The following is an 18,582-nucleotide window of genomic DNA, read 5'->3' as shown; positions in this document are numbered from 1 at the left end:
CAATTTAGAGTTTCTTCTTTAATACCCCAGGATCGATTTATTCGAGATAATTCAGAGATTACTTTAAAGTTCTAAGTATCTAAGGTGTGTATGTGTATATATATATATTTTTTTTTATTTTTTTTTGGGGGGGGGGGTTAAAATAAAACTCCTTTCGCAGTGAAAGTGTCAAACCACTAGGTGGCACCAAAGACTGATTTGTACATGTTACAGCGACATACACAATCCTCACAAATGTGACGCAGCACACGGGTAGGGGAAGAAAAGAAGAAGAAAAAAAAGGTTTTACTATATATCAAGTTTATTTTAAAACCGATCTAGAAAACATGTTTGTAAAAGCTGAAAATCTCAATAGCTCCAAAACAAAAAACCCAACATGCTGTACAGTCAGTGCATAGAAAAATACAACAGTAAAATGAAATCCTTTTATCTGCTGGTAAAACCTCCTTCAGTGCATAATTTAAAAAAAATATACAAGTAAGAACTATATCAAAAAAGGAAAGGGGTAGGATGGGATAAGTAAAGAAATACAAACAAACATTGAAGAGTACAGACACCGCACGTACTACACATCTGTTTCCTCGCTGCTTATTGCCATCTATAAACTTGCAAAAAATAGATATTATTAAAGTGACTTCATGAAGCAGGAATAATTTGTTCATAGTCTTTTAACATTGCGCTTGCTTTGAGCGCTTCCGGGAAGTATGTCCTTTCTGCGACGGCCTGCAGAGTGACTACCGCATTCTCTAGAGCCGTGAGAAGTACACAAGCATGACATGCAAAACTGGAATCCACAGTCAGCTCTGCTGCACACTCCCTCTCTTTTGCCTGAATGGCATCTTGCGGGATGCTGACATCTCGGACAAGGCTTGAGGCACTCATCATTGAAGAGGGTTTTAGCAACCTGAGAGGAAAAAGAAGTTATTAAAATAACTTTGATAAATGTTTGATAAGAAATGCCTCAAAGCATGACTGTACCATGTTCAAGAAAATGCAGTTTAATGGATTTGTAACTTACCTCCAGAAATTTATCCCGTTTGCTGCTGCTGTCTGAATGCAAGGCGCTGAGCTGCAGTGGCGTTAAAGCCCTGCTTCCTGACTGTGGAGTGCAGTAGCTGGAGGTCCTAGACTGGGCCTGAACTGTCTTCAGAGCTGATCGCTTAAGCAACATGGCTCTGGTCTCTGCATCAGCGACATGGACAGCAGCACCAAGCTATAAGACGACAGCAAATAAGTTCAGAGTCATTTCAGTGACAGTGATGGAGATTGTGATAACGCCGACTCATTTTGATGTACGTATGCACTGATGACCACAGAGCAAAGACTGTGATAACAGAGATGTTGTGTTTAACTGAAAACACAGAAAGCTAAATGCTACAGAGCTGAACAAACACTCTTATAAGCAGGGGTGCACATAAGTGGTCCGCAGGTGCGCATTCGCTGTCAAAATAGGAAGCGAATAAGATAAGAGGCTGAAATGGGCGTTTGCATACATATAAAAAGGCACAGTTTTTGTCCGCTAGAGTGGGATTTTCACGGCATATTCTGCACCACATCTCTGTGCGTTCATCATTTGTTTGAAGCCAGCTCACCTCCTGCAACCACTTTTCCGAGAATACGCGCTTCTTTTGCTGTTCGGACTCCTGACATTTCTTTGGAGGTGGAGGAACACCAAAGCAATTTCTTAAAGGAGTTTGCTTCTTCAACATTTTTAAGAGTTCTAAACAAATGTGTGTCCTCCTCCAGAAAATCTTATGTACGCAAACGCGCGTTGCAACTTCTTATCTGGTGCACGTCTTTTATTTTGACAGCAAATGCACACCTGCGGACCACTTATGTGCAGCCCTGCTTATAAGACCTTTAGCCATAGCCTGGCTCTTACCTCAAGAGCAGCCTCCACTTGACTCAGGTGGCTTCTTCTCATTGTGCTAGCTAGCTTGTCTTGCTGGAGAATTTGATTCCAGCTTTTGCAAACACAGCTGCACCTGTGAAAAACAACAAAGTATGAGAGAAATATTTTCAGCTCACTAAACTTTTTAGACAACACAAGTTTGTAATGCAAGCTAAACTCCACTGATTTTACTAATAATTGCATCGTTTATACAACATAAACACTGTTATAACAACATGTATGTTTCAGCTCAGCGTCAATCACCTTGCGATCATTCTACAGGACTCTGAATTATTCTTTACTCCATTAAAAATGTAGTCATGATTTTATTAATCAGTGACCAAATGGGAAAGGAGCTGCAACCTGTGGCAAGTAAGCATGGATGATATGCGCTGTAAAACATTGTGTGAATAAAAATGTATATTTGGAAACATCACCTATAGACACTCTCAGAGTCCATCTGGCAAAGTATAACAGCCAGGATGTGCCTGAGGTTCCTCTTCATCAGCTCTGTGAGTATGTCCACCTTCTCCAGGCCCATCTTCCTGCCAATCAGCCCTGCCAATGGCATAGTGGTCCGAAGAGTGCTTGGGGTCTTGGTCAGTGCTGCTGCAGACTTCAGCTGCTCTTTCAGGCTTGGACTTTGACCAGCCAACATCTGGGCATGGTGCTGACACATAGCTTGAACCAGCTGCAGCGCTGGAGTCAGAGAGAGGTTAACTGGAGTCATCCTGAGTGGTGTGATATCTGGATTGCCAAAATCTGTAGAACAAGGGGTCATGTCTTGTGCCTTGGTTTTAGTCACTCTTTGTGGGGTGGTATAATCTTTTTTTGCTGAGCCCAAGCGATCAGAGCTCACGGCATTACCACATTTAACAGAGAGGACACTGCGAGGAGTGATATCCCCAGCAAAAACCTCATCCTCTTTAGAATGGCTGTAACATTGATAAGGATGTTGATGCTTTCTGTCCGTTGGGTCTTCCTCAGACTGAGAGCCACCTTCTTTAAGCGTAGAGAGCCTGTGCTGACGCTGCAAACGGGAGCGGCGCCTTCCCTCTGTTGGATTTGGAGTTTCAGAGTTTCCTTTGGAGGCAGACAGCAGCAGCTCCTGGAACGAGCCATCATGGTCCACTGTGGAGTCTTGCGATTTATCAAGAGTCACTGAGCTGAAACCGCTGTCCTCACTCAACGACCTGTTTAAAAGTCAGAAAGGAGTTAATCTGTGTTTAAATATTTTAAAGTTTTATTTTCTTCGTCAATAAAACACATACCTGATATAGCTGGGTGTATGTGCAGATGATGGTGTGCACAAGACACTTGAGCCATTATATAGATTATCTGTCATGCTGCCCAGTGGTGACTGAGAGTTTTCTTTAGAGATGGGCAGGAATTCGTTGAAGCCTGGAGTCTTGACATTACATTGACCAGATGCAAAAATGTGTTCACTCATGTCTAGATCTGTGAGTGAGGCTTCTTTCTCAAAACTGGGAAGGTGACAACAGTTGTGCTTGCCATCTTCAAGAGTTGAGGTCCTCACCTGTGTGAACAGAACACGGCGCTTCCTGCCTGATAGTGGCAGGTCCTGGTCCACTTTTAAAGTGCTTGATGCCCCCATCTCAGTGTCTACAGAGTCAAATGATGTATTCAAATAGGGTTCAGACCCACTGACAGGGGATTCAATCCCTCTGGTGCACGGTGATCTTGTGTTGTCATTTTTGACATCTACAGTGGGTTTACACAGTAGAAGTCTCTGTCGCAGCGAGGTATTCCTTTTGCATATTTTAGGAGTTTCACACCAGCTTACAGCTGAAACCTTCCTGCAGTCTCTGCCCAAAAATCTGACTTGTTCTCGGATCTTCTTTGGCGTGACAGAAACCCGGAGGTTCTCTTTGGGCGTTTCATCCAGTTCCACCGGAGACAAAGACCTACATGAATCAGCTCCACTGGTGCTGTGTGGGCTCTGGAAAAAACCTGAGTATCCACTGTCAGAGCAGTCATCGTAGCAGTGCTGCCCTTTAGAGCCATCAAGATAAAGACTAGATTCAGGAGTGCACTGCATCTTCCTCCTGAGTGCGCCAACAAACCTTAGCCTGGCCTCCAGGGGATTACAAGTCACCTGGAGTGAAACAGAATATAATAAACAGAACTACTTCAGCACAGCAAATATGAACTTAAAGAGACCGTAAACACATACAACGCTAGCTTAAATACTTTTAAAAACTATATTTTTAAAAGGCGTCTCATGCTGGACTGACTTACAGTAAAATAAAAGTTATCTCCCGAATCTTACGGTGGTTTTCAGTGTATAAAAGTAGCAGTTTGTATATCAGAAAGCAACAGACAGCTGATTTATCTCTGATCCTTCTCAGCTGTTTCATCCGCGTTGCTATGAGAGCGCGTGCTGCTGCCGATTTAAATCCCCCCGTCTCGTGCCCTCTCTGATGCCGCTTTAAAGAGCTCCATAACCGCCAAAAGACACCGACAGAGCCCGACTGACAGTATACACCACCTTTAACATCATTTTACTCCTCGTTATTTTCACACTTAATTCCGTCTGAAGAAATATGACAAGGCAAAATTATTTGGTAAACACACGCAAAACTGATATTAGTAAAATTCATCCAAAAGCAAAACAAAACAAAAACCCGACGACGTTTCGTGCGTGCGCATTTTACAGTGTAATTTCACCCTCTATGCTAGTTCAGAGGGTCAGAGCAGCCATTTTAACAAGACATGACAGGATAAAAACCGGTTCCAGAATTAAAAGCAGTGATGCTCCGTCAAAGCTGAAATAGCCTCCTGTTAATGTGACTGAAGGGGACCCGGAATGGCACAGTGAATGACTAATCAGTTACACCTGTGTTAAGCCTGAAATGCCATGCAAAAATGATTGCCATTAAAAAACAAACAAAAAAACAAACAAAAAAAAACTGTGGGCCTCGTAAAACATCTGTCAAACACCGAGTTATAATTAAAGAAAAAAAATGTAGCTGACATTTTTGTCTGCCATCCACGTTTACTAACATAACGTTGTTAGCCTCCTGAAACTAGAACCAGTACGAGGTAATGTCGGTGAATTCCACGCACCTGTACCTTAAGCTCGACAACATAATCTTCTTCGGGAATAAACGCGCTTAATATTTAACAAATACCTACCTGAAGTTAAAACGGGGCTATTCCAAAAAGCCGTGGCCTCTGTAGGCGATGTTGTTTCCTCAGGCCTCAGCTGTCCCCCCGCTGTTGTTCCTGTTTTCTCATGTTCACCAGCCACGTTTTCAAATTTGGAGCCCTCTGTTGGCTGTGTCACGTGCTTCCTCTCGGCGCTACCGGCCTTCCGTCCGTGTGTGGTTACCATAGCAATACACACCACATTGTCGATGAGCGTTCAGCCAAACGGGAGCAGGTAAACTAGTTTTGCTTAACATTATTAACATTAATGTGATCTTGCATTAATTACTCAAGAGACACTTAAGAGATAAGTCTGCCTTTCCCGAATGTTACATCCCTAATTATAGAACCTAGCTGTTTCTGACGAACTATTAAAATTACCAGTAAAGTTAAGGTAGCTAGCTAAAAAGCTGGTAAGTTATACAAATATAATGCAGAACTGCCATGTCTCCCTTTTATGGAACACTTTTTGACACATTGACTGTGTAAATTTTTTCCAGAAATGAGTGAAGACGCAGTTTTATCCCTTCAGAGTCACTCCACCACTGTGGACTACAGGGGCAAGGTTCCTGTGGAGCACCTGGACTACGATTACATTGAAAAATGTAAAGATGTGAGATACCTCGAGAAGATCCTGAGAACACTGAGGTAACTGTCTGTTGAGCGATATAGTGTTGTTGGAGGAAACTCACTGTCCCTTTTCTTCCTTTACCTGTGTTCAATGGACTTTTGCTGCTTTTTTTAATCGTATTTATATTTACATGCTCAAAATAAAGCAATCAGTCAGTCCAGTCCCTTTATAGTGTTGGTGAGGTTTTTCTTTATGAAGGTTATAAACTCATCATCATGTCAAGTTTCACTCACTCTCCACTGAGATGGTAAGATGTATGTGCTATATTGCAAATAGATTACGTAACACTTGTCATCAGTTGCAGAGGGATAATAGTGCATGTCATAACAAAATACAGGCTGGCAAATGTGAATGAAAAATATTGCAAAAAAAGCTATTCCTTATTTTTCTTTTTTGTTTGGTTAAAGGTCTGGCGAAGAGGGCATTTATCCTCACCTGATCAAGTTCTGTGAGAGTCACCTGGAGAAACTGGACCCTAAGAGCCGAGCTCTTAGGAAGGAAATGCCTGTAGCCACAGCAGCCAGCCTCTCTAAAGATGAGTGGAACCAAATTGAGGATGAATTGAAAGTATGGTACACATTTTTTTCTTTCTTTTAAAAAAATAAATAAATCCTGTTTACTTTGTTCTCACATGGCTGTTTCTCTAAATACTTTGCTCAGAGATGGCAAGAAGAAACCAAAAAGACTGAAACAACCCTGAAACACCAGTCAGTATTTGATGATCTAGTGAAAGAAAATATGCCACCTGTAAGAGGTTTCAATTGCTTCGTTCCTCTGAGCCAGGTAAAAAAAATCAAGGCATATACAGTACATAACCAGTTACATATATGTATAGAAGACAAATATTCAAACAGAGTTTTTTCTCATGATAGAAAACAGTTCCACAAGAAAGAAAGAAACCCTCAAAATGCGCCCTACCACGTGATTACCGAGAATGGGACAAGTGAGTCATGCTGTCTCCACATTTGTCTATTATATTCAGAAGAAAGACCCCACTGTTGCAGCAGCTGAATTCTCTGTGCATAAAAGCTTCCCAAGTCTTTTTACTTTGTAAAAGGGCTTTAAAGCTAAACTGCTTCCATTACAGTGATCCACAGTTTAAAAACTTGACCTTTAAGTGTATATTTTACACCTTCTTTCCAGGTTCGATGTGGAAAAAGAATGTGAGAAAATAGAGGAGGATGTGGACAAAACTGATCCACCTGCAATTATAAACTCAGGACATCCTAAAATCAAGACTCAAGTGGACACTTCATGTAATCTATTGTGGATAGAAAGTGTTCTTTTGCAGTAATTATTAAGCATACAACGTACATCAGGTGTGTTGGCATTTTTGTGTAACATGTAAGGTTTCCCCTGTGATCCATCCAGTGCTGTCACAACAGGAGAAGCTCTTCCTGGCAAATCGTGAAAAGGACAAAGGCAATGAAGCTTTTAGAGCAAAGGATTATGAGGAGGCGGTCACATACTATTCCAGGTCAGGTTCTTTAAACAACTCATTCATTGCAGAAAGCACTTAGCACCTCTTAAAGGGCTTTTTATCATTTTGCTTGGTATATATTGTAAGTAGTAGACTGTCATCTTTCATTGTAGCTGTAGTAGTAAGTGTTTGTGCAATAATCTCACTGTAAATAGAGGTTTGCTTTATTGTTTATTCCATTACAGGAGCCTTTCCATTATAACAACTGTGGCTGCATACAACAACAGAGCCCAGGCAGAGATCAAGCTCGAGCACTGGCACAATGCCCTGAAAGACTGCCTGAGTGTGCTCGAGCTAGAACCGGGCAATCTGAAAGGTGTGTTAATGTTATTTCTATAATTTCTAACACAATAATGCTTCCAGAATAAATACACCTGCACTTTTAGATGTATTTATATGATGTGGTATACTTTAGCTACAGCAGCATTAGTGTATGTGCTACATATTGTAATGCACTTCTTTCCGTTAGCCCTGCTTCGTCGTGCTGTTGTTTATAATCATATGGGCAACTTCCACATGGCCACTGAAGACCTGAGGACGGTGCTCAGGGAAGAGCCACAGAACACCCCTGCAACTGTAGGTGATGGTACTGAGGCATGTTCATCATGCGCCAGTCTACCTTTCATCCACTAGGTGTCACTGTATTTGTGAAAGTTGAGTGATTTAGTGAGTCTATCACTGGAAGTCTTTCATGTATTTATGTCATTACCATAAATAGAGGATGATGTGGCTTTTTTAACAGATCTGTATCAGTGGAACAGCTCAGGATGTGCTGTGTTTACCCGTCCCCTTTAATTGCATTGTTTAACTTCTGTTTCTATTTATTTGAGTATAATTTAGGTGTAAATGGGAAGAAAATGTTCCTTTTTGTAGTTATACATACACCAGTCACTACAACTAAGTAATCTAGCATAGATTGTGATATGAATAGTTGTGACAAACAAAACATGAGATGTTCTAATGGATGAATTGTTTGTGTTTTAGCAACTTTTGTCTCAAATTGAGAAGAAGATGGAGGAATGCCAACAAGAGAAGCAACGCAAGGGCAAAAAAATCCTCATCCAAGAGATAGAAGAGGCGGATAACCAGACTGACAGTGACAACAAAGCTCATAAAACTGGTGATTGTTTGAACTACTAAAAACAATCAATATCCTTAAACACAGACATAGAGACTATAACGGCGCTAATGGCCATTTATGATAACCCATTTGCATCCAAAAATCAATCAAACCGCAACTGATTTAAATGTTGCTTACTCTCTATTTAACATGCAGTGAAATCGTTTTTCAGTTATAGTCAAGCTTAGGTAAGTTATGAGTTCAGAGGAAACTTAGATTTTTGTTGAAAGTGTGCATTGATCCTTTATTTGACATGTTTTTATTTCACTGTTGATTTCATATTAACTAGCAAGACTAGCAGGAAGTGAATGAGGTAAACCAGTAGACTGTGGTACACATTTCCCAGATGAGATTTTTCCCTTACTGGAGATATATTTTTATCTATATTCTCATTTAATGAAAAGTAACAAGTTAAGTCATTCCACTGACTTAACTGGACTCAAATCTATTGCTACTCTAATTTATGTAACTTGAATGAGGTGTTAAATTTTAACTTTATAGCAGAAAGTTTTTTGTGTCTTTATAGCTGTGCTGGATTTAGAAGTTGAAGGATTTGCCCTCTAATACAGTCACGATTTATACAGAGCATGTTAGGAAGCTCCAACATTGCCGGTAATAGTAGTGCTTTAGTCACATCCCCTTCTGTCTGCTGTCCTATAGATAGAGGAAATTCCCCTCTTGTCTCTCTGGGTGAAGGAACAGTGCATGCATGTGTTTTCTGCCCTACCCCCACACAGCCCTTTCATAAGTCACTGTTTGGTATCTCTACTTCCTGGAACTCCCTGTTTGAAGTGGCTCCGTGTCATGTGCTCCTCTCCTCCCACACTATGATGTAACTGCTGACTCTTTCCTGTGGGTGTGACTTCCCCTTCTCTGTCTCTCTCCCTCTGCTTCTCCCCTCCCTCCCTCTCCCTTCCAGCTTGTCTGGTTCAACCTAGCCAGCCCGTGGGAGGGGAGGAGAGATCAGCTACTCCTGTCGAAAGGGGAGACATGGGAAACGCTCATAAAAAGCCCCACGGCAGAGGGGACGGGGGTCCACACGCCGAGTCCAACAGCTCCCACCATGAACACAGGAGGAACAAAGGCAGCTCAGACAAGTACAAAGTCCCGCAGGAAAAGATAGCCAATGGATCAAGCAAGAGAGGCTCGACAGCTTCGGTTCAGGGTGATCAGAGCGGCAGCGGTAAGGCAACTCCAGTTGGAGGAAATGCTGGAGAAACTGTCAACCTTGATGCCCCATGTGGGGCCCTGCCCCCACCCCTGGCCCGGCTAAAGAACGAAGGAAACCTGCTGTTTAAAAATGGACAGTTTGCCGATGCACTGGAGAAATACTCACAAGCCATTCAGGGCTATACAGATTCAGGTAAGCCTCAGGGGCACTCACTGTTGATCGTGTTTGTAATATTTTAGAATATTAAGAAAAAACTATTTAATTAGTTTTATACAGTGAGGTTGCTGGTTAGAAGTTACCTGTGTGCCACCGTGTCACTAATCATAACATTTTTACTCATATCAGTGTGTTATGAGCTGACAAATGAATCAGAACTGATCGACTGTTTTCTCAGCTGTTTATTCATCATCATATTTTAATAACAGCTTTCTATGGTGTCATACTTTAATTTAACTTTAAATCAAAGGTCATAGGGTCGTAGCTATAATGTCAGTGCTTGTCTTTATTTTTGTCACTTTAACACACTGCAGAGACTTACACATGAAAACAGGATAGCAATACAAATCATTTTCCCTATGGAAATAATTCCTCATAAACAATTTCAAATTCTCAGTCTCAGACTTCACATTTTTGTGTGAACAGTTTATTTGCAGTATTCAAAATTTTAGTAAGATCCATTACGATGTTAATATTTAGTGACTTATCCCTGGGATGATGGACTGTGGCTGTACGCAGACAGTGTTGCTGTTTTAGTCTGGTGCTAAGCCTCTCAGCTCAGGTCTGTCCAAGTCACATGACCTCTAACCACTCACTGTGAAATTGAATTTGTAGGACTGCAGCAATAATTCTCACAGAGAGTGAGACGACGAGCAGTTGATGGAGGAAGAGAAACCTCTGCTCACTCTCCGTTAAATATATGGCCTTGTGTCTCTTTCTGTGGACAGCCATAATATACTCAGTTAAGACTGTGAAAGTCGCTGGGCATCATCTATCTGGATTACTGTGGGAAGCACAACAGATGTGACCTAATCTACACATGCAGAATTTTTTCCAATCTGTGAAAAAGGCTCTTTTCAGTAGAAATGAAACTGAACGAGACATTCAAGATACTTTGACAGGCCTCGTAGTTGTGGTATGCACACAGTTGCTGTAGTTTATATGATCTACTGTCACAATAACCTCGCTAAGTGCTCTCAGTTGCTAAGACATCATCATCACTGCCACGCTGTGTCATCATCCATAATCTGTTTTCATCTGATGAGGCAGCACACTGACATGAATGTGTTTAGTGTAGCAGGATAATGTTGCTGTGTTTGAAACATGCACCGTAGACCTGTGTGATTTGCTTAACTCTGTGATAGTGAAGAAAACACTGTTAAGTTAAGGCAGGTGGAGAGAAACAGCGTGCGGACTTTGCACGAGTCAGTTGTCAAAATCTCAAAGGGAAATGTCTATATATATATATATATATATATATATATATATATATATATATATATATATACACACACACACACACCCAGCACGCCCCTGCGGGCGGTTTATCCTTCAAGCTCGGGTCCTCTACCAGAGGCCTGGGAGCTTGAGGGTCCTGCACAGTATCTTAGCTGTTCCCAGGACTGCGCTCTTCTGGACAGAGATCTCCGATGTTATTCCCGGGATCTGCTGGAGCCACTCGCCTAGCTTGGGAGTCACCGCACCTAGTGCTCCGATTACCACGGGGACCACCATTACCTTCACCCTCCACATCCTCTCGAGCTCTTCTCTGAGCCCTTGGTATTTCTCCAGCTTCTCGTGTTCCTTCTTCCTGATATTGCTGTCATTCGGAACCGCTACATCGATCACTACAGCCGTCTTCTTCTGTTTGTCTACCACCACTATGTCCGGTTGGTTAGCCACCACCATTTTGTCCGTCTGTATCTGGAAGTCCCACAGGATCTTAGCTCGGTCATTCTCCACCACCCTTGGGGGCATCTCCCATTTTGACCCATATATATATATATATATTTATATTACACATATACTAGCTTTTAACCTGCAGATAAAAGCTAGTAAAACATTTAACATGTGTGTGTATGCGTGTCTGTCACTTTGTATTCATAAATCTGAAAGAAAAGAAATGATAGCTCAGTATCTTCCAATAACTGAAGTTTCTTTATTTCATCATGACAGGAGCTCTGTACGTTCTACAGCGCTTCTATAGCTGCTCAGAGAGCACATTAAACAGTCTGTTTTAGACAATAAGTACACGATTCAAACTTTGAGTTCATGATGTCTTTGCAGATATTCTGTATTCCACCCCCAAGATAACTGCAGAACTATGCGTGCTGTTTCCAAGCTGTGTATTACATTTCTGATATTGGTCTCTATTTTCTATGCAGGGATTGATAGTCCAGAAGATCTCTGTATTCTATATTCCAACAGAGCAGCTTGCTACCTGAAAGATGGCAACAGTCAAGACTGCATACAAGATTGCACAAGGTGAGAGAACTGATAAAACTCTACCAGTGTTCAGCAAGATATGTGAAAAGCTGTGGAAGGCAAATGTACGCTTGTCCTTGTGCTTCATCTTAAAGATCAAACTGCTACAAATTTCTGCAGACAGCGTCATCATATACCAGTCTCAGCAGAGGATCTCAGATCATTTATGAGTGGGAGGGGATTTGCACTTGGGTGTGTCGTAAGGGATTGTAATTAATCTCTTTAGAAGTGGTTTATAAGCAGCAGACTGGGCTAACTTAAGGGAGCCTCCCATATGAAAGCCTTTAAATATACTTGATGTGTTTGCAGAAAGATGGGGTTATAGAAAACTTGAATCACACCTTTAGACTTGTTCACTACCTCAGAAACAACATGTACAGACACATCCTTTGCCCTAGCATCGACAGCAGGGGCACCAGACTCGATCGTTTGCTCTTGTCTCATTGCATCTATTTATTCCAATCAGAGCCCTGGAGCTGCAATCATTCTCCCTCAAGCCCCTCCTCCGCCGTGCCATGGCTTATGAGTCCCTGGAGCGTTACCAAAAGGCCTACGTGGATTACAAAACTGTGCTGCAGATAGACGTGAGCGTGCAGGCAGCTCACGACAGTGTCAACAGGTATAATGTCCACCTCTCACCTCAGCTAACAGACTCATTAACATTTGGCATCTCAAAAGCAAGTATTGAATTTTACAGCACCCATGTCTATGGCAGTGCATTTCTCATCTATTTTAAACAAGGTGGACACAGACTATCTTTAGCTGTTACAGCAAAGGAAATAAAAAGACAGATGAGACATGGAGATTTTCTTACTCTATCTACCTGCTGTATTTTCCAAATTTGAAAATGTTCTATAATTGAAATCCAGAAATGGAATTATAGCATATTTAGAAGACTAAATCAAAACAAATCATGGTAACCATTACACACAGGCTTATTAGAGACTAACAGATTTAGCTGGTCAAAAGTAGCTCCGGCTAGAGGCTAATCATGTCTCTCAGACTGTGTGTCCCTTCTCTGTTACGCAATACTCACCTGGCTGGTTTGTGTTCAGGAGTACCAGAGGGTCAAAGATATCATTCATCCCCACATTTATCTACAAAGTTACACTATAAGACATAAACTCCCTAAACTGTGGAACAGGGTGGATTAGATGCATCTTTAACACGCTATGTAAGCCTTATCAATGTCTCTCATCTGTGTGCTGTAACAATGACTGAATCACGTCCTCCTCTAGGATCACCCGGCTGCTCATCGAGCAAGACGGGCCAGAGTGGAGAGAGAAACTTCCCGAGATCCCTCTGGTGCCTCTGTCGGCTCAGCAGCACCGCAGAGAGGAGCCACCCAGCGCTGAGGTCCTCCAAGCTCGAGCAGAGAAGGCTGCTAGGGATGCAGGTCTGTTGTTTTTAGAGTCATGATGCTTAATTAATGTTTGTCCCCAGAAACACAGAGTTAGTCAGGGTCAGAAGTGTTGATCGCTGAGCTGGGACAATGAGGAGAGTAGCTGGGACATTTATACATACAGCGGTTATGATGACTGAATAAAATCTAATGTTGACTACATCCAGCATTAACAAACATTTTCTCGAGCAGCTCTTTCTTCTGACATTATAGCTACCTTTGTTCGGTTTTTGAACCATTCTTCTGCTTGATACAGCGATGGAGGAACAAAAGTCTTCCTGTTGTGACTGGAGGAAAATTTGAAAGGCCTATTTTTTATATAAGTGGACGTGTCACCTCTGACCATGCAGTTTCTCTGCTCCCAGGGCTTTTCTACCTATGCTATTTTTAGACTCTAATGAAAGAATAGCACTGCTGGCATAATTTTACCTCCCTGAAGACGCTCTGCAGACACTCTGCAGCAGATTGATTAGCCCTCGGTCCACACCGGGACTGATTGCTGACTTAACTCTCGTGGCTCATGTCCAGCTAGCACAGCATTAATTTCAAGTGCTTAAACCCTCCAGCTGTGTAGCACAGGCTTATAAAAGCGAGGTCAGTTAAAATGTATTGCAAGTGTCAGTGTGGATATATGAAGTCAAAATGGAGGAGAATGGACCTCGTGTCTGTGTGAGTAAGCGATGTTTAGCAATCACCACTTTGTTTTGTTTTCTAGAGAGGAAAGCCGAAGTCCGTTTTTCAGCTTTGAAACAAGAAGGGAACGATTTTGTGAAGAAGAGCCAATACCAGGATGCTCTGGGAAAGTACACAGAATGCCTTAAGCTAAAGTCAGAGGAATGCACTATCTACACCAACAGGTTAGTCATTTAATTCTCACCTTAATATGAACAGACATGTTCCTGCGGTCTCGTTTCCCCTCTGTTCATCACATCTTCTGCCACTGGTTCACTTTGATGTGGGAAAACAGCCTGAAAATCCCCAAAATTTGTTCAACTGAATTTAAAAAAGGCCGATTAACGACGGCCAGCTGTCATTTGTCAGCCGTGCTTTCAGCTCTGTTTTTAATCCTATCCAGTCGTGCCACCTGTCACTGCTGCCAAATTAGTGTGTATTGGTGGTAAATTGGTGCACAACACAATAGTACATAGATGGTGTTGATCAGGTCACAGAAGAAACTGATGACGTGAATGTTTTCCTATTGTGTGTTGGTGTTTGCATGTGCATGTGGAGCCCTGCTGTGAGAACAGATTGTATGTACAGCCACACCAGAGCAAACATCCATACGCCATTGGTGCACAGCTGCTGAGAGCCATTTGAAAAAATTAAAAACATGAAGATTCATTTAGAAAAGGGGCTCCAGAAGCACATCTCTGAGGTGTAAATCGTAAATCTCATCATCATAGGAAAATGTTCTGTTCTGTTAATGCTGATGGCATGGCTTCAGCTGTTATTATAAAACCTGATTTGCAGTGAGTCACAAATTCATGATACTTCTGAGTCACGTGTCAAATGTGATTAGGTGCCAGTGACAAAAATAAAAATCACAATTGACGTGTGTGTGTTTATAGAGCTCTGTGCTACTTGAAGCTGGAGAGGTTCGCTGAGGCCAAGCAGGACTGTGATGCAGCACTGAAACTGGAGCCAACCAATAAGAAGGCCTTCTACAGACGAGCCATGGCTAATAAAGGTCTCAAGGTGAATAGAGCTGGACTTTAATGGCTAATGCCATAAGGGAGTGATTTCTTTTTATTGGGTGGCTAAGGAGTAAAATATCCCTTTCACATATTTCATACATAAAGCTCTCTTTGTATGTTTTCGGTGTCTCCCTCCATCAGGACTACCTGGCTTGCAGCTCGGACCTGCAGGAAGTGCTGCAGCAAGATCCCAACGTGCAGGAGGCTGAGAAGGAGCTGGAGGAGGTCACCAAGCTGCTCAGACAGAGTCTGGCCAGCACTTCACCAAACAAACCCAGGAAGACAGTCCCCATCACAGAGGTGAGTACAGTTTATTCACTTTCATTGAAAATAAATATTTTCCCCTTATTGCATCCAACAGACATATCCACTTTTGACTTTAGAGAGTCTACACGTGTGGTTAGGAAGAAGAGGCATTATAATGATGGGGACTGAAGAATCATGACTTATGGTCAACAAGTGTCCTTTGAATAGTTGTGTGTTTTTAGCTGATTACTCCTGACACCTGCTGGGATACCGTGTGAAATCTGATCAGCTCTGGTTTTATTCTAGCCTAGCACAGATCATAAAGTGCAGCGCTCCCAGCTGTTGTGTACCGTTCGTCTTTGTGCTCCATCCTCATTTACTATTAATGATCTAATGAAGAATAAAAGCACCAAATTAAAGCTTGAGTGGGGCTAGATGTACCATTTTCAGTTTATTGTTAAAAGACAAAAGAGAACACGGAGAAAGCTAAAGTGTAAAATTGTATCCATGCATCTTATGCTGCTTATCTGGGTCTCAAAACTCAGTCTCAGTTTCAGGGGAACACCAGAGTGAAAAGTGGCTGTGCTCCAAGTTTAAAAGGCTACAGATTGTTATGAAGCTCTTGTTTTCCTTTTCTTCAGGTTCAGCACACCAGTAGGTAAAGATGGAAGCTTATAGATCCAATCACTGCATCCCAGACAAATTATTCCTAATTAAGGCAATAGGTGGTGCAGATTTCCCAGATTGTGACTCACTGACAGAGACCGGCTTTCCATTTTTGTCTTTCCTGTTTAAATGTTTCACCCATGTCCGTCTCCCTCCTCAGGTTGAGGATGACGAGAATGTGACCGCTGTCCCTAACTCCAAAAACAGCTGCAAAGGAGAAGACATCAGCATCAACCTCCAGCCGGCCAGCGCCTATGAATTCGGCCAATCCCTGAATGCGGCTCGTAGCTCTGGAAACACAGTGGCCTGCGCGGAACTACTGGCCTCAACGGCCCCAGAGATGCTTCCCCAGTTCCTGAGCACCCAGCTTGATGGACACACCATCAGCTTCATCATGCAGGCCCTGCACTCACACCTACTGGAGAAAGACCCTTATCTGGTCTACCAACACCTCAACCATCTGCACACTGCTGACAGGTTCTCGGTAAGATTAGCATGCAAATATGGTCTGAAAAGCTAAAGTTTGTTTGTAAGATTTTGCAATCAAGCGGTCTGTGTGGTGATAAACGCTGATGCACTGTTTGCAGGTTGTACTAATGCTGCTGGAGAAGGAAGAGCGTCACCACATGACTCAGCTGTTTGAGGATCTCTCAGCCGTGCAGAGCACACAGTTCACTAAGAACGATGTTCAGAACCTGGCCAACAAATATATCTGACCCTCCCCTCTCTGCATGAGCTGCTCCACCACTGCTCTTGGATCTATGCAAAACACTGCACAAGAACTGAGTACACAAAGGCAGGAAGCTGCAGAATGAGCAATACAATGGAACCGAGTTGATTCACTCTACTGGTCTGTAATGTCTGTGACGATATAAAAAAAAATAATCTATTTTTCTCTCCAGAACATTTTGCTATGCAGTTTTACTTTTGTACACACCATGCACCATTTGCATTGTACAACAGTGGGACTCAGTGGACCTTTCACCGTAGTGTATTAATAAACGAGGTCCAATGTGCTGTTGTGTAACACAGCAGGCAGGTGTTTCCTCACTCCAGGCAGTAGCTTTTGCTTAGGACAGGCTTCATCGAGCTGATCTGCTCTTTGAGCCCAGTCGCTTTCTGAAATCATTTTATAAAAGACCAGCTGTCACATACCAAAAACTATTCAGTGCATGTTAAATATAAACAAACAAAAAGCTAATTTCCTTCCAAGTTTAAAAGTGCGTCTTTGCTGCATCTTAAGTAACTATTTTAATATGACCACATGTATGGTGTTATCTTAATGGGTGAAAGAGACCTGCATGTCTCACTGCTGTTCATGTGAGTGTAACAGAACTTACAATGTTGTAGAAAAAAAAAATTCTTGCTCTCCTTTAAGTCATCTATGCAAATTTGTAGCTCTGTGTTCCTGTATTGATTCCATTCATAAAGGCAAGTCTCTGTCTTCACCATGTGAAATGACATTGTGCCGTTGAGCCTGTTTACCTGCACCATCAGCTTCACAGCAGATGGCAGCACACTGGAGAGAAGCAGCATCTTTATAAGATGTGTGCCTTGGATTTCAGTCTAGGGGTCGACTTAGTGTGGTGAGCATATCGGTACTCGTAAAGAAAAAGTCTATTTATATCATTCTGTAGCTTTAATAAATTTCTTTAATGACTTGGATTTATCACACACATATATTCACTTGGCTCCAAACTCAGAACTGTTTTAAATGTGTAATTTATTTGCTATTTAAAGTCATTCTGTCCATGTTATAAGTAATAAATATCAATCTTTCTGTATTGTGAATCTAAAGACTGCCTGAATCCAAACTTTTTGTTTTCTCATGTTTCATTAAATCTACATGAATGTAAAATTTAGCATAAGGATGTAAATTTGGGGGAAGGAGGGAATAATTCTGCATTTTCCACAGCTTCTCTTAACAGTGGCTTTTAACATTGTGTCAGTAGATTTGTAAAAATTGTGTATTCTATTCACAGAGGGCTATTCAATAAACTGGGAAACATGGTTTTTTTCCTTCTTTAGCTCATAACAAGTAACGGAAAGTTTCAGAAGAGACACTAAAGATGGAGTGACATGATGTTTTTGTGTCTTACATACGTTGTAATAATGGTGTTTGCCATAGCAAGGCCCAATATAACAGCTAAGGATTATTGGGTGGCTGTGGCTACAATGTAGCTTGCCATTGCCAGTGTGTGAATGGGTGGATGACTGGTTGTGTAAAGCGCTTTGGGGTCCTTAGGGACTAGTAAAGCGCTATACAAATACAGGCCATTTATTCATTTTGAACAGTGAATAATGCAAAACTTCTCTTAACAGAGTCTAATAGTAAAAATATGAAGTTTTAAATGATCATAATAGGTCCACTTTGTGTATTTACAGTACTTTTGTTAACTTAAAAATTTGGAAACCGTAAACATTTCATATATAGTTGTTTTTATTTTTTTGATATGCATTTACACGCATATAGTAAAGCAAATTACCAAACAAATATACAAATACCTTATGCAATTCTGCACAAATTACAAATTATATCTGGCACTAGTGTTCAATTTAGGATTGAGAAACTGGAATTTGGGTGAAGAATGAGAAACCGAACTAAGGGGGAAGAACAAAACTGCTTTTCTGT

The 18,582-nt window shown here is 41.7% G+C and overlaps 2 protein-coding genes across 3 annotated transcripts; one reads left to right on the top strand and one right to left on the bottom strand.

The window, feature by feature from the left end:
* Window positions 1-163: 163 nt before the first annotated feature.
* fbxo43 (F-box protein 43) lies at window positions 164-5,204 on the bottom strand. Of its 2 annotated transcripts, none has more exons than XM_086310373.1 (6): window positions 4,151-4,274; window positions 3,163-4,007; window positions 2,329-3,084; window positions 1,883-1,985; window positions 1,019-1,213; window positions 164-904 (listed from the first exon to the last, which is right to left on the bottom strand). In XM_086310373.1, the coding sequence occupies exons 2-6, from the start codon at window positions 3,948-3,950 to the stop codon at window positions 659-661; spliced, it is 2,088 nt and encodes a 695-aa protein (XP_086166499.1). In that variant the 5' UTR covers window positions 3,951-4,007; window positions 4,151-4,274; the 3' UTR covers window positions 164-658. The 2 variants fall into 2 exon arrangements, with proteins under 2 accessions (XP_086166499.1, XP_086166497.1); XM_086310371.1 differs by lacking the exon at window positions 4,151-4,274 and adding an exon at window positions 5,048-5,204 and having other exon boundaries at window positions 165-904.
* spag1b (sperm associated antigen 1b) lies at window positions 5,201-17,960 on the top strand. The gene is made up of 19 exons (XM_086310369.1): window positions 5,201-5,294; window positions 5,560-5,707; window positions 6,098-6,257; window positions 6,351-6,473; window positions 6,563-6,633; window positions 6,834-6,946; window positions 7,062-7,167; window positions 7,356-7,486; window positions 7,640-7,746; window positions 8,155-8,290; window positions 9,210-9,653; window positions 11,843-11,942; window positions 12,409-12,561; window positions 13,181-13,338; window positions 14,060-14,201; window positions 14,913-15,039; window positions 15,180-15,338; window positions 16,111-16,434; window positions 16,538-17,960. Exons 2-19 carry the CDS (start codon window positions 5,562-5,564, stop codon window positions 16,664-16,666), a joined length of 2,829 nt encoding a protein of 942 aa, XP_086166495.1. The 5' UTR covers window positions 5,201-5,294; window positions 5,560-5,561; the 3' UTR covers window positions 16,667-17,960.
* Window positions 17,961-18,582: the final 622 nt, after the last annotated feature.

Source organism: Aulonocara sp. 'chitande type north' Nkhata Bay, linkage group LG11 (genome assembly GCF_057382095.1).
Source record: "Aulonocara sp. 'chitande type north' Nkhata Bay isolate Kocher_YH1m ecotype deep benthic linkage group LG11, A_spYH_male_GT1.1, whole genome shotgun sequence".
NCBI lineage: Eukaryota > Metazoa > Chordata > Actinopteri > Cichliformes > Cichlidae > Aulonocara > Aulonocara sp. 'chitande type north' Nkhata Bay.
The sequence above is the reverse complement of the archived record's forward strand: the minus strand, read 5'-3'. Positions and strand labels throughout refer to the sequence as shown.

Coding starts and splice junctions, on each gene's coding strand:
- fbxo43 (XM_086310371.1), bottom strand. CDS start 3,950: ATGCAGTGCACTCCTGAATCTAGTCTTTATCTTGATGGCTCTAAAGGG. Junction 1,214..1,882: donor AAGTGGAGGCTGCTCTTGAG/GTAAGAGCCAGG, acceptor GTCGTCTTATAG/CTTGGTGCTGCTGTCCATGT. Junction 905..1,018: donor AACGGGATAAATTTCTGGAG/GTAAGTTACAAA, acceptor TTTTCCTCTCAG/GTTGCTAAAACCCTCTTCAA.
- spag1b (XM_086310369.1), top strand. CDS start 5,562: ATGAGTGAAGACGCAGTTTTATCCCTTCAGAGTCACTCCACCACTGTG. Junction 6,258..6,350: donor AAATTGAGGATGAATTGAAA/GTATGGTACACA, acceptor TACTTTGCTCAG/AGATGGCAAGAAGAAACCAA. Junction 6,634..6,833: donor GATTACCGAGAATGGGACAA/GTGAGTCATGCT, acceptor CCTTCTTTCCAG/GTTCGATGTGGAAAAAGAAT.